At 45.0% G+C, this 27,854-nt stretch overlaps 1 protein-coding gene across 2 annotated transcripts in view; it reads right to left on the reverse strand.

Annotated features, from left to right (window-relative positions):
• SPNS2 (sphingolipid transporter 2) overlaps window positions 1–27,854 on the reverse strand; it is a 154,954-nt gene that overhangs the window by 46,616 nt on the left and 80,484 nt on the right. For both annotated transcript variants that reach the window (XM_034752232.1, XM_034752231.1), the window contains exons 3-6: window positions 26,654–26,790; window positions 7,008–7,159; window positions 4,751–4,817; window positions 1,335–1,477 (exon numbers count right to left, since the gene is read on the reverse strand). In XM_034752232.1, coding sequence (XP_034608123.1) covers window positions 1,335–1,477; window positions 4,751–4,817; window positions 7,008–7,159; window positions 26,654–26,790 — 499 coding nt within the window. The remainder of the gene's footprint in view (window positions 1–1,334; window positions 1,478–4,750; window positions 4,818–7,007; window positions 7,160–26,653; window positions 26,791–27,854) is intronic.

Raw genomic sequence — 27,854 nt, forward strand, 5'->3', positions numbered from 1 at the left:
GGAGGGAGCAAAACAGAAAACGGCATCAGCTCAGTCCCAACCCCATAAACCAGAGTGTCCCCTAGAGCAAAGATCAAATCACCAGCTGCTCAAATAGGCGCTGATGATATAATTACAGTACTTTCTGTTGGAGCTGCCTCTGCATTTTGCAGCGGTCACCCCTGTGGTTTTAGTCTGTTACAGGCCACACGACATAGGTTTGTAACTCAGGTTACAGCATCACTCACAGTGTATACAGTCTAGGTCTCCCTCACTTGCACCTTGTTCAGTCATTTACATCAGTGCAAAGCAGGGGTAAAATTCTAACAGGCTTCGGTGCGGTACTGTTTCACACTCACTTTGCAAGGCAATGGAAAATCAGGCCCAGAGTACATTTCTAACACACTGTTGTGACAGTAACAATACGTCTCACCTCCTGGACAGCACTTCACATCTGCAAAGTGCCATGTGATCATTAAGTAATATAGTCAGCACTCAATCATCAGGATGCCCTCCCTCTAGTTCTGCCTACTTGCCTGCTCCAAATGCCATTCTCCCCATCTGGGTGACCCTGTCTCACTGGGACAGTAGCATCATTACCGTTTGGATTACCAGGCATTCAAATGATACGAGGGTAAGCCCCATGGAGACACCCGTGAATTAACCACAACCACGTGTCCACCTCCTTTGTTCTTGCTGACAACACTGGGAAGATGCACTAGTCAGTACTGTCAGAAGGAACAAGTTCCACTTTGGAACTCCCAGGGCAATCTGCAGGTAAATGGAGAGGTGCTCGGATGTAGTCGCAGAAACATCCTGACAGTGAGTGCAGCAGAATGACTGACACTGTGAAAGTGTGTGTGCATAGCCATGTGGAACTGTGTAAGCATGTGTATACCTGCAAGCGTGTGCAGGCCTGCAAGCAAGTGCATGCATTTGTATATTTGCTCCTCAAAATTCACTTTGACATTTAATTCCCCCCCACCTGAGGAAGGTGTCTCCTTTCCTGGTGCCCCTCAAGACAGAAAAAAGGGCTGAAAGCCAGTAACACCGTTTGCTCTTTCATATGTTTCCACTTCCACACTTTAGCTTCCCTGAAGCGAGAACCAGATATGGACCTTAGAAAACCCTCCAATCTGAACCTTGGAAAGGGTAGATCCAAATTTGGATTCCAACTAGGGATCATCCCTTGTGAAAACACAACTGTGGTTTCCTTTCTCAGGCCCAAGGATCATGCTTTCTGCTGCTCCTTGAGCGTTGCCACTTGCAAATCATACAGCAGTAGAATGGCAAACGCTATCTGACTCCCAGGCTGAGAGTTAAAGGCCAAGCGCATTTTAGCAGAGCTCTCTTACTTTCTGATCAGTGCCTTCATGTCTCTTAGCCAGGAGGTCCGAGCCTTCAGCTGTCCCCCCAGCTGTTCCACATTGCCTCTTTTAGCAGCAGGTACAAATATCAAGATGAGTGTCCCTGTTATCATGCCTAGGAGTGGAGATACCTGAAAGAGAGGACCTGGGAATCAGCACAGGAAGTTGGCAGTGATTACCACGGCTAGTCAAAAAGAAACAGATTGCATTAGTTTCATTTCAGTGACTAGGTTCTTTACATCTGGTCCAAATCTGTATGCTCCCACTGCCGCATCTGCTCCTCTCCTTCCTTTCTCTGTCACCGTCGAGACTCTTACTTACTCTTGTAGCTCGGCTCTGGGGATGCTTCTGATTAAGGTGGTCATATTCTGTGTAATTGCTGTACCCAGCTCATCTTCTGTGACATTTAACCCTTAGGAAGCTAGCTTACTCCCAGGTGGGCTAAGGACCTGGCTAATTTCTAGAAGTATTTGAAGGGTGTCTGGGGTGTTATGCCAGGAAGGTGAAAGGTTTTCCGGATGTTGGGAGTGAGTCACTTTCTGACCTTTCCCCTACTGCACATGCAAGTGCGTGCACATGCCCCTTGCCCACCTCTGGCTTTCCATCTTCAGTCAGTTCCTGAATTTTCCCTGCATAGGGCATTCCAGATGGAGGGGGGGGGAAACAGAAGAGGACACTGAAAGACCAGCTCCTTCAGCAACACAGCATCCGCTGGCACTCTACTGGGGCACTGGAATTACTACTGAACCAGAGGGAAGACTGCAACCTACGAAGCACTGCTACAAACACTCTGGTTCTTCTTCTGAGGTCTCTCATCCAAGTTTGACTAGCGTGACCCTGCCTAGATTAGGAGATCTGGTGAGATCACAAGAGGTGACACAGTAAAGTAACACACCTAGCAAATAAGCAATTACACTCAGTATGCTACTAGATTTAGGGCTTGTCTATATGAGGACGCTCAAAAAAATTAATCTGAATTAATTTAAAATGTGAATTTAAAGTGGATTAATTAAATCACAGGAAACTCCTCTCCTATTCAGAATTCAAGTGGTCTTAATTCGATTTAGTTTAATTAACTTGTGAGTTACTGACATTTGACTAATGCATTTTAAATTCATACCTTTAGTAAATTCGGATTAACTTTCGTAAGTGTCCTCCTGTAGACAAGAACAAAAGACAGACCAACGTCTCCTGACAGTTTCTCTATGTTTTGTACAGTCAGGTTATCATTGGCAATTTGTTGTGATGTCTGCATAGAACATGATGGAGAGATTGATGCACAGGGAGCCTGGGATCTACAAGCATAGGAGCCCAGAAAGACACTTGCCAGAAACAAAGATGGAGATTTCACTTGAAGATAAGGGAGCTAATGGGAACTTCCTGCATCAAATGATACCGTTAGCCCTTTAGAGCAAGGTTTCTCAGCCTGTGGGTCACAACCCAAAGGTGGGTTCAGGTTAGGTCTCCAGAATGTGTCAAGGAGTCAGATGGGAGGCCCGGGGGAGGGCTGCAGACAGAGGCCATCTCACAATCACCCCACAGCGGCGGCTCCTGCAGCTCTGGTCCCTCAGGGCTGACTGGGCTCAGTGCCCCATTCTGGGCCTTGTGACCGGGTCCACAGGGTTGTAGTGCCACTCGGGTTTGGCCCAATCACTCCTCTCTCATGATGATAGGGGGCTGACTGGGCCAAATTTGAGTGAGTGATGCTTTGATACCATGCACCAGGTCACACCACCACTCACACAAATTTGGCCTGGCTGGCCTCCTGTTAAGGGGTCTGGCCCAAATCTGAGCAGCACTGTGACCCCAGAGGTTGCAACACCTGGAGCGAGGAGCTGTGCTCAGCCAGCCCAGCAGGACAGGAGCCACCACTATAGTATGCATAAGTGTACTTTTTTAGCATTTATTATGTTAATGTGTACACTATATATCGTGAGTACGAAATATTTCCTAAGCCAGATGTATTTGGCACTAAAGCTATATCGTGGGTCACGCCATCAAGGTTTACAACTGGGTCCTGAGCCCCAAAGGGTTGAGAACTACGGCCTTAGGGTGCCTTTCATCTCGATGCACTAGGCCAGCATGATGCCTATGTAACACATCAGTCTCATTTAAGCGCAATGGGTTGAATGAGGGGCTTAGGCCTAGTGCTGCTCCTCTGCTCAGAAGTCAGCTTCACCCTTAAAGCATTCCTGCTGTTAGGTAAGGTGGCCTATTTTCTGGTCTGAAACTTCACAGCATTAAACTTAATTCTTTTCATTCTAGGTTCCTGGTTGGAATCTGCTCCCCACTCAGCTAGGTGCTGCTGGACTATTCCTGGTGACTTTACTGGCTTCACTTCTCATTTCCAGCCGCCAAAAAGTGCCATTTGTTTGAGGTAGGGAATCCATGTATTTCAGCACCTGCTGTTATAAACTGCATTGGCACGAGCTTCATGCAATTAATTGCCTTCAGGAACTGCCAGCCCTGAGAGAGCATCTCACTCAACCCCATGCTGGCCAGACTGTCAAAGGCCAGAAAGCAGGTTTGCTGGGCCACTTCCTGCCAGCAATTTCAAGACATCACTGGGTGTGTATGTGTTTGTGTGTGTGTGGTTTATTATCTTTTCAACACATTTATCAAGGTCCCTAGAGGTTAAAATAGAAGGAAACTGAGTGTCTCTGGGCAGAAAAACAAGCGGAAACTGGAACAAAGTGTTTTTTCCTCAAAGCAGGAATTTCTTGATAGCAGGGGACTGAAAGGCTACCGAGTTGATTTAAGGTTCCTCCTATTCCCCAGCCCATCAAGAAACCACTGTCAACTGCTAATGAGGTGATTGGAAATCTGCTACTCCAAGGCAGGGAAACAAGCACAAAGAACCAACAATAAACACCTTTCCCTTTTTCTCCAGGAGCTGCATACGTTTCATTTGCTACGTGCTTAATATCTGTACGCGTATCTTTCCAGTGCTCCAGTTTTTTTATCCTGCCCTGCCTAGAAGTCCTCCTCTGCCCTTAACCTCAACCTGTTAAATACTGTTCAGTCAGACGATGGTGCTGCCCATGGATTTTGTAAGACGGAGCAAAACATGGTGAGGTAGCACCATCTTCTTTTGAAATGGGATAAAGACTGTGACAATGACAAGTCCCAGCTTATTGGACTACGTTGGAAATTTTCAATTTTGCTGGGGGAAAAGGAGATGGAAATTTCATCCACCTGCAAAACTGCGAAAATTCTGTCAATTTCTTGGCAAAATGTTGATGAAAAACGACAACAAAATTTCATATTTCAAAATTTTTGACCAGCTGAAGAGCTGGAAATTTTCAGAAAGTTTTACCCTGTTTTCTGGCCAGCTCTAATGTTTGTGTGTGTCAGTTCACGAGGGATATTTTAACAGACTTATTGAATATGAGACAGGTGCTTACCCGCAACGCCCAATGCCAGTCTCCTGCTACTTGCTTCACGCTTGATCCAGTGATGTACCCCAAACCACTGCAAAAAGTACAAAGAAGGGAGCCAGTTTTAATAGCTATTCTCAAAGACCGTGAAATGCAGACCGAACAGTCATGATCAGCTGCCCTGTCTGCAAGTTCCCTTTTCCTGCAGAGACCAGAGTAAGCATCACTAAAAGCAGACAAAGTGGAGAACGTGTCACTTCGAACAGCATGATGGGTCCAAATATCCTCTAGTTTGGTGGAAATTTAGCTACTGATCTGAAACAAAAACCCAGGATCCAAAGACTGTCCCATTCAGGTTCCTACATCCCACCAATCACTGCAGTGAGCTGAGCACCTGTGTTTTGGGGCCCAGAACTAAAATTAATGAGAAGCGCCATCAAGTTTATACCGCACCAAACCATTTAAATGCCATCTGTTAATTTAACAGCAGTTGTTCCCGAATATGCATCAAGAGACTGTTTTTTATAAGTTCATACCAAAAATCTTAGCAGAACAAGCACATAGGGCTGATGGGCAAATATCATAAGCCTGTCAGGAGGTTAGAGAAGCCGGCAGACTTTCAGCCAGGTATCGCAGATTATGATCAGGTAATAAAAGGCAGCTCTGGCTGAGTGGTAACTACAGTGATACTTCCCTATAGCTGAAATGAACAGGCATGAAATCGATCTCTCAAAAATGCCAGCACTCAGTGCAGGGGCTGCCTTGGGTACAAGCTGCCAGAGCTGTTCCAGGGTGGCTGACTGTTGCCAAACATGCTTATTGAACAGCCTTCTAAGCCACGCAGGCACCCGAGTTACCATCAACACCATTCTGGTACTAAGCCATTCACAGATATGGCTCCAAACCCAAACCACGGATCCAAATTCCATTAGACTTTGGAAAAAATCAGGTCCAGAGCCAGAGTGAGCAACGGGGCCCCATTTCTAGCCCTTTGCCATTATCAAGCATGTTTGTCTTTGGAAGGAATTGGTTTGTTGCCAACCACTGCTCAGCTCAGTTCTCTACAGAAGTGTTCCGTTTCCTAGGGCTGTTTAGGAAAAAGTTATTTCCATCAGTTAAGGACCAGCCATTTCTTCTTCCTGAAGAGCAAAAGAATGTTTCAATCTTTGTTTTGAGGTTACTGCCATAAGTTCTAGCTGGCGTATCACCATCCTAATCCAGATGTTTTTCACTGCAATGGTGGAGTTAACTGCTGTCCGGGTTTTCCCTTTCTGGAAATGAACTTACTGTGCCACTTCTTCAGAGGAAGTCATCTGCTTCTGGGAATCTGGATCCACATTGTCAGAGCCCACCCTGTCTACAATCTCACAATGCAGGGTCAATCGTTGTAAAAAAATACAGGATCTCTCTAGTCCCAACAATCAGATACTGCATTGGGCTGATAAGGGAACTCAATTCAAAGAAAGTGCTAAGGGAAATAATTACTCAAAGATTGAGTCTGGCTGTTACATTCATCAGGAGACTATGGGCTGTACGGTCCTTGACTCCTCTGTGTAAGCTGAAGCATGAATGCTCCTTACAGCAGCTCTCCTCAGCCTTGTCTACATTAAAGTAATTTCCCACGGTTGTTGCTGCCATGGTGGGAGTACTAATAGTTTTAACCACTGGATCCTCTAGACGGTCTCTGCCAAATTTTGCAGATTCAAGTAGGTTAGAGTTTGAGTGTAAGCTAAAGAATGCTTTGGAAAGGCCAAAATTTCAAGAGCTAAATTGTGCATCTGACCTGCACTCTCCAACAGTCACATGCCTTAGGTAGATGTGCCAGCAATTACACTTTCACAGGTTTGAACATTTAGCCCTTAGCACCTTAACCTAATGACTCTTCTAGAGTATATGGTAACTTGGAAGAACTTGACTCAAAAAGGCCTGTACCTCAAATGAATAAAAACAACAACTAAGAAAACTGGTATAACATTATTCATCAGTTGTACGAGTAATATTGTTTTTATTCCAAAAATGTATATGCTAAATAGTTATTTTCTGTTTTCATCCAGCTCTGTTAATTAGTAATACCTCACATTTATTCCATGCAAAGGTCTTAAACTTGCACATGAATCAGTGGCAAAACAGGTACCAGAACCCATATCTTCTAAGCCGCCCCTATGCTAGCCATCAACCTGCAAACTTTTCCCTTACAAAACAATTCAAATCTAAGAAAATGTGTCTTTCTTGTCAGCCGCTTCAGATGTATGGTAATTTAAGAGAACTGCAGTGGACTGGTTACCTGCCAAGAGGGATTGCAAAGTAGAAGACAGACAGCATGAGGGTTCTGGTGTTTTTGGTGAAAAGGTCTCCTATGATGGTGGGAGCGATGGTGGAATAACTGGCTTCACCGATGCCAACCAAACCTCGTGAGAGGACGAGGAGCCAGAAATACTGAGGGAAGTAATAAGAAAAAATTAATCAGTCATCAAAATGGTTGATAATGAAACAGTCCAGCAGGGAAATGCAAGCCCATGTGACCAGTGGATAACACTTACCCCCCTCATCCCGCTGTCACTCTTACCACAGCTCCTTATGTTTGTATTCCCAGGGGAAAGGTCAGTGCCATATTTCTGTAGTGGTTTACACATATTTTAAAAAATAACTGTAATAATAAACCCTTGCCCTAATTTGCATTCCAGAAGATGTTCCAAGCCTTCTGGCTATGAAGGATACATTGGCAGCTAATATGGTTAAAGAATGGGAAGCAGGAGATTCTCATTTCACTCTCAGGGGGAGGCTCAACCATAGGAGGTTTATGGATATAGACAGAGCAACCCTAGAGGAAGGTTTGCGGGGAGCTGAGCTGATAATGACGCTCATATTTGGAGGTCTTAAATGCTGAGTATAAATACTCGTTATCCAAGTTGCCACAGAGCACTGGGCTGAAAAGTCAATCCTGGTGCAACTTTTAAGACTCTTCAAAAAGTATGGAAGAGCTTCTCCAGTTGGCATAGATAATCCACCTCCCCAGGAAGCGGTAGCTATGTGGACAGGAGAATTGACATAGCACTGTCTACACAGGGCTAGGTCGGCATAATTCCATCGCTCAAGGGTGTGGATTTTTCACACCCCCGAGTGACTTAGTTATACTGATATAGGTCTGTAGTGTAGACCCGGCCTTGGTCTGCTTATAAAGCAGTGAGTGTGCTGCTTATCCATAACAACGGGGGATTCAGGGACATCCCAGGCAATTGTACATGTTGCACAAACATAAAGCCAGCGACAGAAATCACTTGGAAACAAGTGCACTCTCTGCAAGCAGTGGAAGTGAACAGAGACTCCATACAGACAGAATATGTTAGAACAATGTGAGATGCAACAAACTGAAATCTAACACAAGCCAGCATGGAAAAGGAAAAGGAATTTTCCACAGACATCAGGGAACTAACAGAACACGTTCTCTGTATGCTTGCAGCTTTCTGGTTGCAACTGTTTGCAAGCAAAGTTCATGCCACTTTGATGTCTAACTACCTGATGCACTAGTACAACCCATACTTAGACATCAAAGCAACATGAGCTGCACTCAGAAAAAACTGCAGGTGTAGAAATGCAACAGCAATTAATTGCAGCTGCAGACTAAGGACAAAGAAAAGGGCTGGGGGAAGCCAAACTTTAAAAATCTAACCCTTACAGGCCCCCATATACAGTCACTTTTGTTATCCAGTAGGTCACTTGGGAGAGTTGGAGCGTATGGATTGCACTCGTCCCTCAAATGAAAAAGCACTTTGCAAAGGTATGTATTATTGATTGGTGACACAAGTCTAAAGCAGTTCTGGGATGGGAACTCAGGCCTCTTGATTTCCAAGTTCCCTACTCTAACAATACAGAGTCCTTGCTGAGTTGAGCAGTAAAACGTGGGCGCTGAAGCACCTGCTTTACCACATATACATCTGCTGGTAGACAATTTTAGTGCTTCCTCTAAACACACTAGCAGTGCTTTGCACAGCCATCATCAACCTCTTATTTGGATGCCAGTTCTACCTTGGTATGCATTTTCTGAACGTAATTATAACTTGCTGGGTATTTGCAATTACAGGTATAATTAAATGTCTTCTCTAGCCCCGTCATACTCAACAGATGCGCGTGGGTGCCTGCAGAAAGGGCAACATCATGACTCAAACCAGTTACATTATGTCCATTGCCCAATGCTAAACCATTCAGGAATGCTGTGGAGATGCACTGCCTGTGATTGGCACACTGGTAGCCAATGCGGTTGGGATAAGCGGCATTATTCATATACATGCTGAATTCATTAGTGAGGCAGGATTAGAACTGGGCAAAACTGAAGGCTGGTTTTGGTTTGCACACGTTCATCCGTTGGTTTCTGGTGTTGCAAAATCAAAACCAACTGTGCTTCAGATATGGATCCCAACATGTGATGGAGATGGGGATAAAGAGGCTCAGTTCCAGACCAATAACCAGTAAATATGAAATGTCAACCATGACAGGAAAGTGGCAAACTTGTTGACATATAGGACCTTTCTAAAACTTTATCTATATGAAAATACCATCAGAGAGATACAGCAACAAGTACAATTCTCAAACCTTGCCTACGCAACCTGTGCAAAGCTTTCCCCCCGTTGCTAACACCGGTATTGATAATGTTGGGAGTCCTAGTGCACTGAAAACACCTGCAGCCCCTGGTAGCCGATTCACATCAGGGCTCATTCTCACACACAGAGCGCCCAATCCCCTTTCCAGAATTTCTGCCACTCTCTCTCTCTCATGCTTTGGGAGTCTGAAGGTATGTCTACACTACAACAGCACGGCTATGGCCCTGCAGCTGTGCCACTGTAGCGTAGATGCTTCCTACACTGATGGAAGGGAATTCTTCCATTAACTTAACTGCATCTACAGTAGGGGTTAAGTCAACTTAACTACGTTGCAAGAGGTGCAAAATTTTCCACAATCCGAAGCGATGTAACTAGGTTGACCTAAATTTTAGGTGTAGACCAGGCCTGAGTGATGAGTTTCTGACTATCGATGGTGATCAACATAAGACTCGTGGAAGAGAAAAACAGCATATACAGATGTAAGCAGTGCTGCATTTCACAGAAGGAATCTTCAAGGCAATGGACAAAAGCACCTGACCAGATGTAGCAGCTAGGCAGAAGATATAACACTATTAAATCAGATCAGGGCATTATTTACAGTCATATCCTAAGTACTCAACCCCCGGATTAAACATGATTTATATTACTGAGAGACCTCTCCAAGGTATTTCGATAGCACCTATCATCTAAGTACCTCAGTGATAACATTACTCAATAAGTCATTTCGCTGTATGAACCAAAGCCTAATCTTCCAAGTTTAAAACACAGTGGACCATCGTGTTCCAACATTTTTCTTGTCAATGTGAAAAGAAAAAGCTCACTAGGTGCCTAGGGTAAAGGATGGTCCTCTCACAAAGAAGGAGACATTTTCTTCTGTCCACACAGACAAAAAAAACCCAAACGAAAACAATCATCCCCAAACTCTTATGGGGAGGCCACAGTCATATAGTGAACTAGTAGGAAGTCCACAGATGTAATATATATAAAGAGACGTACCATACATGTATATTCATAGTTTCAAAGGCCAGAAAGGACCACTGTGATAATCTATTCTGACCTCAAACCTGCACATCTCTTCCCTATGGGTGGGTAGGATAGTTTCCATTAGGTTGAGTCCCTTCCTTTCTGCTGCTTTTCCTTTTTGTCACACCCCGAGGCCCGGGCAGAACAGTGAGACACAAAACCTGGCCACCCTGTCTGCTCTGGACCAAGCTGCCTCTGAGAACAGCACGAGTAGCAGAGTGTGGGAATTGCTAATCGAATTTTACTCTTTCCCAATTAAGGATTGGTATGCATTAAAGAAATGTATTCCTTCAAACATTACTGTGTAGTTCTTCCGTAATTTGTTCCCCTGTGCAAACGCTTCTAACTCTGCTGGGGGATTCTAAAAGCCTGGGTCAGCTTTCAGCACCTAAGCATATTTTATCTGCATACAAATTAAGACCAGAAACCTCAAGGTTTTGGTACTTTTTTCCCCTGCATCAGTGATGACAACTTGATGGAATGTTTGGACACTTAAGAACCAGCAAGGCAAACACTTTGTTTTCAATAAAGGTTAATGATCACACTCAGGAGTATGGGTTTTCCATTGCTTCCCATCATGTCTGCCAATGACCCCCCCGGCACCTGAGGATGTAGTCCCCAGAAGTGAATGCAGCGTGCAAATCCACATCTCTCCATCTGCTGCATTCTCAAGCCCTAGACATATCAGCACAATTCCAGCCACGGCGCTAGCAGCACCAAAGTGGGGGTACAGACAGCAGGAGAGGGAACTGCCCATCTGCATGGCATAATCCCCTGGAATCCCCCCTACTCAGCGAGGATGTCACAAAGGGACCTCAGCAAGGTAGGGTTCAGGTGCCCCACAAGCTGACACGGTGGAGAAAGGATGAAGGCTGGTAGAGCAATGGTGCCTCTGCCACTCTTGTTGGACACTCCCCTGAAAGCCACGTCACCACGGGGCTTACCACCTGGAAGGGGCAGGAGAGTGGATGGCAGCAAAGCAGGAACTGTGGACCTGGCTCTTCTCTTCCAGTCTCTTTAAGGGGAAATGTGGCCTTTCTCCAAGTTCCCAGGGCTTTACTGCTCTGTTCACACATCCCATTGCTGGAAATACAGGGTTGTACATAGTCGTAACTAAAAAAAAGAAGTTTTGGAAGAAGTATAAATCTTTATGCTTCAGGGCATAAGCCAACCTCTAATAGGGGCTGGCAAGGTATTTTCTCTGAGGATAGGCTATCCCGTAACTGCCCACTGCTGGGTTTCTTGCACCTTCAGCTGGACTGATGGAGAAACTGATGGAGAGGGGACACTGGGCTAAGAGGTCCCTGGACTGATCCATTCTGCCAATCCCTACGATCCTGTTAAAAACTAGAGACCGAATTGAATCCTTACTCAGTTCTTAAACAGGCACAACACACAATGCAAACAGTAAGGGCTTCATTATTGGACTCTAAAATATTTAAAAGGCAACAAGGCATTGCAATTTTCTCTAGCGCACCTCAACAGGTTTACATTAACATCTTCTTACTGTTTTTATTCCTGATCTCACACAACACATCAGAATTCAGTAGGCCAGGACGTCCTTTGACTAAGCAGTACATGTGACTGCCTTTAATTGTGTTTGAACGAAGCCACTAATTACACATTTAGCCCAGTGGCACAGACCATTGAGTGAGTAATGTTTGTTTTAATAGGTCTAATAATGACCTTACTTCTTTCTCTCTCTCTTTAAATAAGTTAACAAAAGGAATCAGGCCACGGTTCTGTACAAGATTAGTTGCCACTGATAAATCTATAATCTGCCAAAGTATGCATAAAACCGAAGAACCAGCCATGTGATCCATAAGCCTGGGTCATTAAGCATCTGAATGTGAAGTAGCTGTAAAGGATCCCAGAATACAAAGGAAATATTGGCTTGTCCAGATTAGGGAAATTTGCACCCGTCTAACTACATTCAGTGCTTAAAGTGGACTGAAAAAAGTGTGTGCGCCGGGCCGGGGGGTGTCTATTATTTCCTAAAGAAATGGAAGTAACATCACAACTGCCTCTCCCCCAATCACCACATCAATTCTGCACCCCAGCCTCAACTCAGTTCCTCCTGCACTTCTAGGCCTCTTCACCACGCCTGTTCTGTCCTCCCTAAGGGTGGGACTGGGGGAGGGGAGAACTCTGCCTGCCTCCGCAGCAGCTCCGATCGATTGACTGCTCGACCCCAGGTGGCGGGGCAGTGGGGAAAGCAACCAGGGCTGAAACGTGTGCCCCTGCCCCTCAGCAACCTGGCCAGAGCTTGAGAAATTTTATTTGCTGTGTCCTAGCCCACTTTAAGCACTAACTACATTGGAGTGGCTGCACCAGTGCAAATCCCTAGTATAGATACACTGCACGTGTGCAATCCATGTTTTGCACTGGTGCAACATTGTCCACAACACAGGATTGCAACAGTATAGCTACATCAATTGCACCATGTGAAAATTTTCTTCTCTCTAGACAAACCCACAGAGTTGACCTCCTAAAGATCCCATATTTAATTTCCTTAAAGGAGACTCAGCTCCATTAAACTAGGGTGTGGACTGCGGAGAGTTGCTAAACATGGCGTTATTATTATATACATGAGGCATAATTCAGTATGAGGAGTCAAACAAGACCAGTATTTTCTGACCAGATGAATAACACTTTCGGCTGACCTCCATTAACAGCTTTCCCAAACATATCCGCACTGTGTTAGGTTCTAATGATTAAAGTTGACACACCACACCTTTCGCCGCAGGTATGCAAAGGTGTTCCAAAATCATGATGCAAACCAGAAGAGCAATGTGCTTCGGTAGTATCGGTACTGTGACTAATAGGCTTGGCAGCTCTAAACACACAGTTCAAATTTTAGCTCATGAATAGACACTCCCTAGGAGAAGCGAGCAATGAAATGGCATGACAAATGCAGGTGACATATTTCTTTAAACTTCCCAGCAAAGACGGAATCATGTTTAAGAACCTGTGGGTTTCCAAATTGCACATGGACATTCTCCCTCGGAGAAAGATGAGTAGATACTGGAGACAGCTGCAAGTTATTTTCAGAGACATGGTGGAGTGACAGTCGTTGCTTACGGTGGAAGAGATGGCCCTAACGATAAATTCCTAATCTGAACCCCACAAAAACTTTTGCAGCTGTTGAAAATCCATAACTGAATAATGAATACAACAAAAATCCTGGATCCAAACATCCCAGAACATTCTGGATCCATATCTAGATTTGGAATGCCAATGATACGTGCCTCAACTTTAATATACACCTGCCCACAAGAGTGCTCTACCCTACAATTTCGTGCGTTGCCAAATTAATTAACAAAAACATTTTGGGGGAGATGAAGAAGGGAAAATATTTAGTGATGATTAAAGTTGCTCTGTTAACAATCTTGGAGAATGCGGTCTTCTGTAGAACAGGTACAGTCCAGGCCCATAGGGATCAAATTTTTATATCATCTGATGGACATTTCGGGGTCCATGAACTGGGAGATCTTTGTCCAGCTCCTCAAGAAGACGTGTCCATGCCATACAAACTACCTCAAAAAGCAGCACCTAGCCCCCTTGTTGGGAATGCCAGCACAGATGCCAAAGTCTGAATGAGCCACTAAGATGAGCCAGAAACTGAGGGCCAGCCTGTTAGAAGGGTGCTGTCCATGAAAGACTGGCTCCCCTCTAGGACTGAGGGCATGCTAGGAACTTGTTCAGAGGCAACAGGTAACTTGTATAAGAAAAGGGAATTTAGCGAATATAGAAGTATAAAGCCTGAGGATGCATCTTCATGTTTATTTTCTGTGTAAAATGTACATGTTTGCTTTTCCTTACTCTTTCATCTCTGAATCTATGATTTTTCTATTAAATAAACTTTTTGTTTATTTTTTTTACCACTAGCTGGCTTCTATTGTGCAAACTGTATGGCGTGTATCCCCCAAAGTGAACTGATAACTGGGACAGGTTTCACTCCTTCGAGTGTGACGAACCATAAGGGAAAAGTCTGAATATCTGGTAGTTAAGAACTCAGGGAGATGGATTTGTGGGGTAAGGGGGCGGGGCCTCAGGAGCAGAAGGGCTGTTGGCGGTCACCCTGCAAGGAGTCATAGGTGGGTGGAAGCCAGGGTGAGACCTTTATTCTTGCAGGCTGGCAACTGGTGTCAGAACTCAATCTTAAGCCACCTAAAGTTACAGGTTGGGTGTGGGTGGGGGGTCTGAGGCTATGAGTTATCAGCACTGATGCAAAGCTATGAATTACCAACATTCATGTCTTTGTCTTAGACTTGCCAGGGCACACAGAGGCTTGGGTGATGGTCATTTGTGTGGCAGATGCACTTACAAACAACCCTCTCTCCCCTACAAATCAGCTCTCATTATCAGCCATGAGTCACATTCGCAGAGTGGCCTAGGGGAAGTTTTCACTGCAGCTGCCAGTTCTGTTTCCATCTGGTATATTTAGGCTTGGCAAAATTCAATTTTTTTTTAAATAATTTCAACAGATAATATCAATGTTTATTTCTAAATTTTTTATGAATTTAAATTTTCAGAGTTGTGAGAAATTTGGGGGGGGGGTCAAACAATAAGGGGGTCAAATAATAATCAATGACAGCTGATATTGAGATTCAAAAATTTAAAGCCCATTAAAACACAAATTGTCAACATCACATATCAAAATATACAAAGTAAATATCTTTACGTGAAACTAAGAAGTTCTCAAGCAGCATTTTTCTTACTTTGCCTTTCTGAACATTTCAATGATTATGAAAGGAACTGTTTTTTGATCAGTTTGGGTGGGTTTGGTGAAGTTGACCGAAGTACTGATAAAAATCCATTACTTCCAAGCTTAGGTACGTTACAGAAAAGTAGTTTTCAGCACTCCTTGTCTTCCAAGCTGGCTAAAAAAAGAGCAAAGCTGGAGTATGGGCATCTAAAGAGGTCTGTGCTTGAGTAGGATTCTCAGCACCCTAAGTAATGAGGTGTTCAGCTCTGCACTCCCCTCTTCAGTCTCACTCCTGCTCACTCCAGAAGCTTGAGTATTTCTGAAGAACCATGTGCCTCGGACTGGCCAGTGGCACAGAAAGACCTCTCTGAACACTGCTTTCCAGCAGGTGAAGCCCATTCAAATCTCCCTCAGGCTCAGCTTTTACGTACAATAATTTATTCCTGCTCTAAGATTTCAGTCACACTTTATATTTAAGAGCATATTTCTAAAGGGTTAACAAATGACTACTAAATATTATAAGCATGTTACAGACATGAGCAGTACCTGTTCTAGATTACTGAGCTGTCAGTCTCTAACAATTGAGCCTTTAGAAACTACCCTTAAAACAAACGGTGGCTGATTTTTCTAGTCTCAATAATCTAAAACCAACACCTCAGTTTTAACCGATTTCGATTGCTTTAAGTATCCCAGCAGCTCTCAGTATCACGCACTTGTCTTTAGAACTCCCCCCTTTGGGAAAGTTTGGCTGCTATTAGTATCCCACCAGGAGAGGAAAGATTGCAGCAAGGAGAAAAAGGAAGAAATTGTATTTAAATAGAACAGTGAGGGAGGGAGATGAAGCTAAGTCCACTAGCCTCTGCTCTAATTGTTCCTAGTACTTGTTAATAGCTTTAGCTCTCCCTGGTGACTTGCTCAGTCACACCTGATTGAATACGGAGGGTTTTATTTGGAAATGTGCTTGAGATTCTGGCTGATTAAAATCCCCTCTAACTTGGTCACATTTACACCACTGGTTAGTACAGAAAGATATCCAGTGACAGGAGCTTGGTGGGAAGTTCCCTCCTCATTACTTGCACCTTAGTCCAAGATGTTTTACAAATGGGTGTCTACAGGTATTGCTCAATCTCTATTTAGGCACCTAATTAAGCATTCAGGTCTTAAAAAAAAAAAAGGTACTGTGCATCCCATAGTGCTCATGAGTCTATTCAAAGTCAACAGGAGCTGCTGCGTGCTCATCATTTACAAAAACCAGGCACCTATTTCAGTACCTGAATACAGACCTAGGGCTGAGAATTTCAAAGCTGCTTAAGGGATGTCCAATTTCCATTCAGATTTGAAAGTCTCAGCCTTGGAAGCCTGACTTCAGGCACCCATTGTTGAAGGTCTGGGTTTTAATGCAGAAGACCTCCATCTCCCCCATTTCTAACCTATCTGGAGTCTTGGAGACTTTGCCTTCACATTTCAGATATTTTCAGGTAACAAAAGCCAGGCTATCAGATAGTCAAAATTTTTCATGGGCCTATCCTACCAACTGGATTGACCATTAAAGAGGCCTAACCTTTTTCCATGGCAATGTAACAATACATGAGTAACCTTATTTCACAATAAAGACAAACACCGAGATGACATGATATCATTGTTGTATCATCATTTTGTTTCATAGGACACCTGCAGTAAGCTCCTTTCCCAACCTAGTCCTGGCATCCTGCAGTTAAGAACCCACCTGCTCTTATCCCCACCTCAGACAACTGGCTTCCATTTCACTTGATCTTCTCAACCTAGGACCACAACTACTGAAGTTTAATGCCTTCTCCTGAAGCTTCATAGGACATGCTAAAAGTTAACAGATAAGACCACTGGACAGATGGGCTCAAATGGTGAGAGACATTGTACACTCCACCACGTCACACACTCCGTATCCAAATCCCATTTACTTCTCCAGAAAGCTTATGAACAGGATCACATGGCGCTGCAAGGCCATCACAGTCTAGCAAACTTCTTTCCCTTCCAAACTCATTTGGCCAAGTCAGGCTTCCACAGTGTTGAAATGCAGCATGCAATGCCATCGATAACAAAATGTTGCATGCTGGGAAGGCGTGCATCTGTCTCATCACCATCATTAAAAGGGCCCCATGAGGTTTATGGGCATTTTATATTTACTCACTCTCCCCTGTAACATGCATTTAGACGCTTACAAGCATTTCTTTACTTACCAATTCAGTCCTGTTTAATTTAAGGAACATTTCCCCCTTCCTCCCATCTATCCCCTTAATTTTTTGAACGGGGCTGAAATGAACAATGATCAAAATTATTTATAAAGCACTCCCTAGCACTTAGTAAACATTCAAGGAGATAGGACTGACAGACACTCCAGCACCCTATGCAATATGACATCTCGGGTTGTGCACCATCAAGCACAGCTCTGAGAATCCACAACGGCTGCAGCAGGACACACAAAACACTGATGTTATAGGTCTCACAAAAATAGAGACCGCTTTAAAAATGTATCCTGGTTGGCAATGAATTCAACACAAACACACCCACCCACCCACACCGAGCTTCCCCATTGAATAGCTCAATCAAGTCTAGAGGTCTTTGCCCCACCAGACAGCTTAAGAGCTGAGATGGAATGATTTTTGCTCCTTTAAACGTCAGCCACCCTTTCTGTAACTGGAACTGACTGGCTAGCTTTCCCATTGTTCAACTAATAGAAACACATACAGGGACATGCACAGGGATTTATTTATTCACAGAATGGGACAAAGATACTTAAGACTGCAAAGCTCTTCAGGGCAGGGTCTGTCTTTCTGTTGTGTACGTACATTGCCTAGCACAACAGGATCCCACAATTTCAGTTGGAGCCTCTAGCTGCTACAAAGATACAAATAATAAATAAAGAATAATCAAATATAACCATGTCCATTTAGAGAGACAGGTTCTGATCCAACAACTCCCATGAAAGACAGTAGAAAAAGTCTCACTGATTTCCATGGTAGCTGGATCAGGCCAACAATGCACAGACTTCATGGGGATGTCCTTTACGTGTGCCAAACATTTTTCAATAGCCTAAACATTCAACATCTTCCTAAACAGAGAGGGGAGATGCATGCACACGCATGCACATTCACAGAGCCACCTCCTCGGGTCCCTGCTCAGTTTTTAATCAGCCCTCATGCAGGCCTGTTGAAGTTAACGAGAGTTTGCCAGAAAAAGGACTCTCAGATCCAGCCCAGGGCGTGCGCAAGTCTCCTCTAGCAGTGTTCTTTCTGTCAGGCTCACCCAGAAGGATGCTTGAGCTCTGATTAGCAATCCTGATGTCTCAGTGCTGGCTGCTGTCTTCATTACCATGAGCTGGCAGCGGCAATGGAAGCCTTTGCAGCAGCGTGCATGAGTTATGCTTACAGTGATACTGAACGATAGAGACATCTCCTCTGATTTCAGCATCCACGACGTTAGTTTCCGCATCCCAGGATATTAGACAAGCTAATGAACCCAAGAACAGAGAGCAGAGGGCGAGGGCAGCAGATGCATTGTTACGAACAGAACAGTATTGTACATGGAGTAAAATCCATTCAGAGTTATTTCAAAGGTTTCAGTAGGACATGGTGCCGTTCTGCCTCTACCAACCAGGGAGCTGATATTCTGAGCAGGCAGTCAGGCTCCCATAAAGTGCTCCAGGCCCCTGGAGGGGAGAGGAGAGCCAGTGCTGTTCAGGAGAGACAGCAGAGATGGGAACTGTTACTTGATAACAATTGATAGGGATATTCTTTTTGATAATTTTGTCTACTTTATTTTTTGTAGCAGAAATGAGCTCACCTTCCAATGAACTCCGCTGTCACGTGAGGTGGAAATTCAGGGCTTTGGAGCTACAGCTGCACTCGAGACACCTTCATCACCAGCTGTCACGTCTTGGAATGCATCACATGCTCCCGAATGCACGGACAAGGGGGTACGGTGAGGCGAGAACACAACTCCTCCCTTGCTAAAAGCAAAGGGGGGCTGCCCCTCCCTCTCCCCAACTTGGGCAAACAGTGCTCCCTCACAGCTCTCCCTCCTCCTGGATTGGTGCTGTGAGGGTTCCCTTCCCCTTTCCATCTATTGTAACCACTGGGGCCAGTAAGGGGTAGAAAAGGAGCATAGGATGGGTGAGACACACCTGTATGGCTCAGAGGTCGGCAGTGCTCTCCTGCATCCGTCAACTCTAACCACTTCATCCCTGTGGTAACTCTTGCTTCTTTCCCCCACCTAGAAAGTTGAGAGGTGCAGTGGGGTAAGTGCCCAAAGATAGGGTGACCGTATTTCCCAAAGGGAAAATGGGACACTGCGCAGGTCTGGCTCGAGTCCTCTCCCCCTGTGGGGCTGGGGTCGCCCAGGCCCTCCCTGACACTTGTGCAAGGTTGTCGCTGCACAAGGCCGTCACTGTTTGCTCCAGCCCTGTCTGGTCCTCTCGCTCCCGCATGAGGCTGTCATTGCTTGCTTGCCTCTTGGCCCACTCCTCCCCCGCCAGCACTCCACATTTTGACCAAAGTGGACATTTCTCCTGTTTGCTCTTGCCAACTGATTACATCAACAAAAGGAAACGGGGCAAACGCCTACTTTTGGGAAAAAAGTCGAGACGGCTGGGACAGGGCTTAAAGAAGGGACTATCCTGGTCAAAATGGGATGTATCACGGTAATTACTCAAAGGTCAGCCACACTTATTTGTGCAAACCTCCCAAGCCCAGCTTAGCTTGTGGTATTCTAGCCAGAGCCAGTCCTAGAGGAGTTGGCCCCAGCCAAACCTCTGTGCCTGGAAGCGACAGAAGTAAATGTGAGCCTCTTCTCCCACCTTTTAAAAAAGGAAGAGGACAGAAGGTGTAGCAGTGGGGGAGAGGAGTGAGTGGCAGCCACCTAGCGGAACTGAAGAAAATGGCACTCTCTGGTTCCTTCAGGAATTCTCACACTTCCTGTAAAAATATGCAAGACAGGCTCTGATTTTGGCACATCTGGGTCTAGTCCTAGCTGGCACCAAGTAGTCAAGAGGCAGCCAGGAAAGTGAAGAGAGAACTCCAGCTCAATAGGACAGGGTTTCATTTGAGAGAGAGTTTGGGGTATTAATTGTAGATGAACCATCATATCCATGACAGCTACCAGAAAGTTCCCCTCTGGAGGAAAGAAACCATCTCTTCCCAGCAGAAAGTATTTAGACAGGACTCTTTCTATGGGGTGGGTAAGGTGAGTAGTAGATTTTACCTTTCCCGTGAGCAGTTAAGCTCTAAACAGACATTTCTTATCATAGGCTCATCCCTGCCAGGCTCGAACACCAAGCTGTGGCTACCAAAATACTGCAGAGCCAATTTACAGCCCTCGTCCATTAGCACCTGAATTACTTTGAGCACAGATCCATTTAACAGCTGTGCAAACTGACAAGGATCTAATGCTCCTCAGGGGACCAGGCACAGCATAGCCACAGCTCCCAGACTCCAGATACGAAGCTGCATTAGGGATCTCTCTCGCCTGCCCTCTGCAACAGACTTCAGCTTGGATACAATGGTACACAACCATTCCATCAATTCAATGAGACTTCAGTGAAAACATCCAGTCCCCTTTAGACATACAAAAAATGGCTTAGCGCTCTTAGTTTTGCTTGTTTCTGCTTTTAAATCTGAGGATTTATTTTACTCAATAGTACCTAACACACATTAGGTATATATTTTATGAGGCAACACATGCCAGAATGCTGTAGAGGGCTTGAGATTTTTCTTTGCTTCCAAGGAACCTCAGTTTTATTTTTTTCCACTGAATAATTTTCTGTCTCTCTTTCATCTCCCCTTGAACTAAAAGGACCCAAAGTAAGGCAGGCATGTTTCAAAGCCATGATTTTATGAAGCACTGAACACAGACGGATTTTTGCTTTGGCTGACATTTTGTTCCACAGGGGTTTGTTCCTTCCCTTTTTTCAGGGCCAATTTCAGAGTGAACACACGCAACGAAGGTACCTATCAGTAAGTTAGTGTAATTTACCTGCAGAGGGAGAAGAAGCTGGGTTGATTCTGTCTTAGATATTTTTATAGCATCTGCCCTACTACACCACAAGAGCATTTAAGCACTGAACCAACCAACAGGAGGGTGTTAGAGGCTGGAAGATTCAAGACCTCCTTGCTTTATCTCATAGTCCTCTGTTGGTTGCTCTTCCTGCTCCAACCTCCTCTTCCCTTAGCATTTAATTCACACAGACTTAACGATGTGCAACTCACACCAGCTCCAAACTGACATCACCTCTGAAAATAGCCCGTTATTTTCTGCCAAGTCAAAAACAGTTTGGGCCTCCGATCGGAAGAGCAGTCCACAGCCTCAGGGCCAGGCACAGATTATAAAAAGAATTCGCGGCCCTTGTGCTACCTGAGCCTCAAGAAGCAGATGTGATCCAGCAAATCCTTCTTGTTTGCTAAACTATGTAACAAAAGGCAGGCAAACAACCCTCGAATCAATTGACCTGAAGTTTGCTCCTCCAGGTGTTCTAGCTTGTTCCCTGGTCAACCAGCATTGTCACAGCCTAATCTGGTTTGAGCCTCGTTGATACATAATCCCCTTTCATCCTGAAGGAGCCCCAAATGCTTAACTACACACACCCTCCACTGGGATCATTTTGCCCATCTCTGAAGTACAGTCACCATTAAGGAGAGGTGAGCTTTACTCAAGCCATGTGTATGGAAAACATCACAGCACAGTAAAATACTGAGAGCACTTCGCAAGCTTTCCACGCCTATGCACCTCCTCACTTTAAGAAATCGTAGCTGTCTGCCCACCAGAGAGCTGTGAAGGGAGATGTGGGAGGCCAGCATGAGAGGGGGGGAAAATACAACTCTTCAAGCCTTCCGCAGAGACAGAACTCTGGACAAATGAGGCAACCATGAGAGCTCTTAGTCTGACTAACAGAGACAGTCGGGGTCCCAGCGGCCACATCCAAACACTCAGAAGATCCAGCACAGTCTGATTACTCCTGATAACTAAGTGGCTTCAACTCAAGTTATTTAGAAAGAGAACAATGGAGCAATCACAGGTTTCTATGGCCTCCTGATGAAACATCATAAGGCAAGGCAGCCCAGGGAGGATCCGCCCCAGATATATATAGGGCAATCAGACATCTAATGAATCAAAACACTATCCAAAAAGAAGACTGACTTTTGCCATTAATCAGTGATCACAGTGCCAGGCAAGGGGGTTGGAGAAATATTTACCTCTTCATGTGGAATGAAAATATAATGACTGGAGCCATGTTTTGGTAGAGGAGCTCTGTGGGGCCTCTTGTGTTCAGTAAGCACCTGAATGAAAGGTTTGTCTTTGAGCCCCAGGACAGCTCACTCAGGTTTTTAAGTCTGCATGTTGTCATTTTATTACTGAGCCTGAACCAATACCCTGAAAGGGTTTTCCTCAAACGCTCACCAAAAATGCCAAAAATGGTTTGCAGGTGAAACTGCTATAACTTGAATGTGCACAGGGACAGGACTACTTAAAGGGCATGTACAAAGGACTTGAATTTTTAGTGGGTGTTTGCACCTGCAAAGTGCAGACACAGGTACAGACGTGTTTAATTCTGGGCAGGGAGTCGAACCAAAACCGAACCGGCTTAAACCAGTACCGATCCTGAACTCTACTTTTGTCCTACTTGCTGAACCTCAACTGGAACTGAACTGGGGGGAAAAAAAAGTTGGGTTACTGCTTCAAATAAAGGTTTAGCATTTTTAAGCGCAATATTTTAGAACACTACGGTGATCTTATTTTCAACAAGACAAAAAATAACAAATAGTTACAGGCTGGCTACCAGAGAGGTCTGCCCCGGTACACTGAGATGAGAATGAGAAGAAAACAAGGCCAGCCACAAGAGTAGGGAGGGAGAGAGGAAGCTTAGGAGCTGCTTGCACCCCACATGAGGCAGCAGGATGACCCAGAGATAGATGGACCATCTCTGAGACACTCTCCTGAGGACAGAAGCGGTGGAATGCTTCCTGGTCCCAGAAGTTAACAATAACTTGTCCAGCCCAGCTCCCCAACCCTTCTCCCCCTTAGATTCCCTCCTCCCACCCAGCCCCAGGGACAGCTCCTCCCTCCAGTTCCTCCACTTGACCCAGGGGCCCATGCACCAAATTCAGATTTATCCTCTCACAGAGCAAACATTAGAAAATGTTATTTCAGTTTTCTCAAACAAACTGTTCATAGAAAAAAATAATTATGTTTATTTGACAACACAGAAGCACTAGGAAAACTCATGTAAAGTTAAAGTTCATAAATAAATGTCCAAAAAGCAAAATAGTTTCAATTTTAAGTTTCAACTCTCCTTGAGTTTACTTCCGCTGAGATTGAAATTTGATCTGAACCAGTTGAAACTGGTAACCGAGCCATTTATAAAATAAATAAATAAATCAGACCTAAACCTGAACACACTGAACCTGAATCAACCCAAAATAACCACCATTTTGACTCCCTGATTCTGGGCATACACAAGTGGAGGCAGACTGGAGGCCGGCTTGAACATGTATCTATATACAAGAAGCTTGTTATCTGCTTCCTTTATGTCCAATTTTCAGTCAGCAATGAATATTTATGAGGCACACCATAAAAGCCCTTTAACAATCCAGTGGCCTCATTTTTCATGGGAGCTGTAAGGTGCTCGGCACCTCTGAAAGGCAGGCCCCTTGTATTTACAGTTAACATGGTAAAGACTATGTAACCATAGGGATGGGTGCTTAGTAGTGTTATTCATGACATTGTGGTAGCATGCACCATGCAGTCGACACTTGCCGAACAGAGAAAGGCAGTTTGCTATTTTCACTGAATGGCTATTGTTTCTTGCCTACTTCAGTATTTCTGTTGTCACCACATAAAGGAATTTTCTATGCCGTATTTCTACGGGCTCAGGCTGTGCCAACTTGCTGCTTCTCGACGGGTGTTTTCACGTCAACATGAACGTGGGCAATCTCCTCTGCTCACAGTATATTCACTGCTGCTTGTATTTAAACCAGTGAAGGGATCTTCATATTTTAAACCACCATCCCATCCCACTCGCACTTCTCTCCCTTCTTTAAAAGCCTCCAGTGTTTTCTCCTTAAGCTAATGTTAGAAGCCAATGATCATAAGCTGGGAAGTTACTGTATAAATAAGAACTCCACATACTCTTCTCGGACCTCTTATCATTGCTATTTCAAAGAGTCACCTTGTGCAAGCTGGTGTGACTCACCTGTTAAATTTCAGACCTCCTGCCAGGGGAGTGAAGTGGCAGCAGGACTGTTTTCAGTATGACCCAGGATCTCTGTCCTGTTGCTGCAGCCCTCAGATATACTGGTTTAAAGAATGTCCTCCCACCAGGGCCAGCTCCAGGGTTTTGGCCGCCCCAAGCAGCCAAAACAAAACAAAAAAGCCGCGATCGTGATCTGCGGCGGCAATTCGGCGGGAAGTCCTTCACTCCGAGCCGGAGTGAGGGACCGTCCGCCGAATTGCTGCCGAATACCTGCACCTGCCGCCCCTCTCCGGAGCGGCTGCCCCAAGCACCTGCTTGAGAAGCTGGTGCCTGGAGCCGGCCCTGCCTCCCACTGGCTGTAGAGTCTATGCTGGAGGTGGCTCTCCTGGCTTACAAGAAAGGCTTATGGTAAAGCTGAAGATCACAGTGGAGTTTGGGCAGGGAATCAGAGATGACTCAGAACTTTTCCAGAATTTGGGGTTGTTTGGATCCAGGGTTTTTGTTTGGGCCCAGATCTAATGGTGACTGCAATCCAGAATGAATGAGTCTGCACACGGAACACATGCAGCTCAGGGTATTTCCTGCTCCTGTTACTTAACGTTTAGAGTTGTATCCTTGTTTTACGGCAGCACTCACTCTGTCTTAGACTAACAATAATCCCACATCCACACTGAGCTACTGGTCACTCTTTGAGGAGCATCTGTAGTAATCCATCTTTGAAGCTAGTCTGACAAATGCAGTGGAATGACCCAAATCCCATGAACTGAAACTCCACTCCCAAGTATATACAACTCCAGTCCAGTGCTTAATTTATCTGACTCCAATCCTCTGGACTATGGGTTATGAAGCCCACTCAAGACACTTGATTAGAAACTTTAGGTGAATGAGTGCCGAGTGCAACCTGTTTGCAGGCAGGAAAGCCTTTCGCCTGTTGGCTCTTCATGAAGGGTATAATGGCTTAACGCTGTTGCCATGTCCTTTTTGGCTTACAACGAAGGGGCGACAACGATAACTACCTTTTTGCTATAACCACAGTTGCTTTCACAGCATGTTTCGAAAGAAAACCAAAAGAAACCGGACGTTTGGGCTGCTGGACTCAAAATCGCAGCATAGATGTTCCTGCCCAAACTGGAGGCCAGGTTCTGACACTGGGTGTGTGTGTGGGGGGGGGGGCGAAGGTCTTGGGAGCCTAGCCTCCAGCATGAGCGGGACACCTAAACTGCTATTTTTAACCCTGCAGACCGAGCCGCCTGGGCTCTGAGATGTGGCGCCATGGGGGGGGGGGGGGGGGGGGGGAAGAAAAGGGGGTTCTTTGCAGTGTAGACGTTATCCTAAAGGCTTCTACACTTGGCCCTATGATTTATGGGGGCTTAGAAATACCGTCCTTTCCAAGTGGATGTTAAGGTGAGCAAATCACAGGTGTGACTTCCACCACTTCCACGGATGTGGCAACCCCTGTATTAGAAACAGCACAGCATGCCTGTCATCCTCAGGGTGTGACCACAGCACTGCAACCTCTGGAATGCAGTTGAACAGAGAGGATGAATGGCTGGTCCCTAGGGAAATCCGTCTGCGGCTCCCCTAGCTGTGATTTATCTCTCCAGGAATGCTGCCACCTGCAACAATTAAGCTTCCTCTGTGGTATAATTTAAATGAAAGGGTTCTTTTCTCAAGCACTCCCAAGCCTTTGTTGTTTTGCAGTATCCTTGACAGGCAAGAAAACAAACAGACTGACATGGCCTCATTTACTGTAGGCTGAAACAGGGAGCATTGTGAAATGTATCAAAAGCTATCTTTGACTTTCCAAAATTAGGTGAGCCGGAGGATCCTATCATCAATTCCCCAGAGAGATAATTTAATAGAGAAAGGAGCTGACGCTGTATTAATCTAAGTCCTATCATTCACCTTCACTGCCTTTCAGGGAAACTGAGCCAGGGTGGTTATTCAAAATCTGTGTCTAAACTCCATCTGCCCAGCATTTTGCCATTCTATATAATCTGTTCAAGCCGAGTTAATGATAATTTGCCATTGTTTGTGCAAAGAGGGGGCAAATGAACCAATATTTGATTATGGATAGTTTTTTATTTCTGTAAACTTTCCCTTAAAATAAAGCCTACACATCAATTTGAACATGTGTCTATATGTGCTTCCCCTAGGATGTTTATGTGATTCACAGGACCAGGGAAGAACACACTTCATTTTCAAAGAGACATGTGACCACAAACATTATATACTTTATTACACAATACCCTTTGTGGCATCTACGGGGCATCTCATATCCATATACACTGTGGTGGGGAGTTTGGAACAGGATCCAGTTATATTCAGTACACTTTGCAGAATTCCTTTGCTTATATTCCCGGACCCCACGCAGATCTTACCTGCTCAGTGATGAAGGAGCTTGAAAAGGTGATAGCTGACCAGAAAAAGATCCCGCAGCTGAGAATGATCTTCCTATTGAAGCGGTCACCAAGGTAACCAAATATAGGTGCTGCCACCATGAAACTACAGATGAAAACTGCAGAGGGGAGAAAAGCAGGAGGACATTTAATAAACATCAGGCAAAAAATATGAAAACTAATTTTCTGCAAGCCAAGCCCTCTGGAGAGTAGTTCCGCCTAATTAGATGTTCTGCAGCCCTGCTTACCAAGTTAGGCAACCCGATAGGCCTGGAAAGCACAGTGTCCATATGCAAACAGACTTCTCATTCCCACAGAATCTTCGGACCAGTAAACTGGGGTTACCTTTCACAACACTAACACCCCTCAGAGTCTGCTGCAAGCTTACAATTGAGGAATGGGCAAAACAGGAACGGGACAAACCAAGAGCCTCTGCTCAAACCTCACCAAGAAGCTGACACACAGGTTGGAGAGCATTCAGATATAGTGTACAGATGCTGGCCCCCTTGTTGGCTCTCTCAGCAGAGGACCTGGGTGAAACACCCCATGGAGACTCACCCTTAGAAGCAGCCTTTTAAGGCAGTGTGAGAGACGTTTTCACTACCATTCCCCTAGCTGCACGTGCGTTTTCACTACCATTCCCCTAGCTGCACGTGCGTTTTCACTACCATTCCCCTAGCTGCACCTGCTGTGTGGCTCAACATAGGGCTCCACCCTCCAGGACACCCACCAGGACCTCAAGTCACTTTTCTTTAAATTTTTGCCTGAGCATTATATACACTAGTGAGTAACTATTCCACTACAGGGGATAGTTTTGACTTATAAGGCTCTAAATGACATGGGACTTCTTTATCTGAAAGATTGCCTTTCTCCACATGCCATTCTGACTCAGTTCCTGTCAGCTGAGGTACCACTCATATAGGGTAGGAGGCAGCTGGCAGAGTATTCTCTGCAAGGACTTCTCAGCTTGGGAACTCACTCCTCCACCCCAAAATAGTACTTGGGTCTTGTCCATGTTAGATCTAGGGACACCAGTACAAACACCTAATGTAGAAAGCAACAGAGGGTCCTGTGGCACCTTTGAGACTAACAGAAGTACTGGGAGCATAAGCTTTCGTGGGTAAGAACCTCACTTCTTCAGATGCAATAGTCTTGCATCTGAAGAAGTGAGGTTCTTACCCAC

The sequence above is a fragment of the Trachemys scripta genome, chromosome 18 (assembly GCF_013100865.1).
Source record: "Trachemys scripta elegans isolate TJP31775 chromosome 18, CAS_Tse_1.0, whole genome shotgun sequence".
Taxonomy (NCBI): domain Eukaryota; kingdom Metazoa; phylum Chordata; order Testudines; family Emydidae; genus Trachemys; species Trachemys scripta.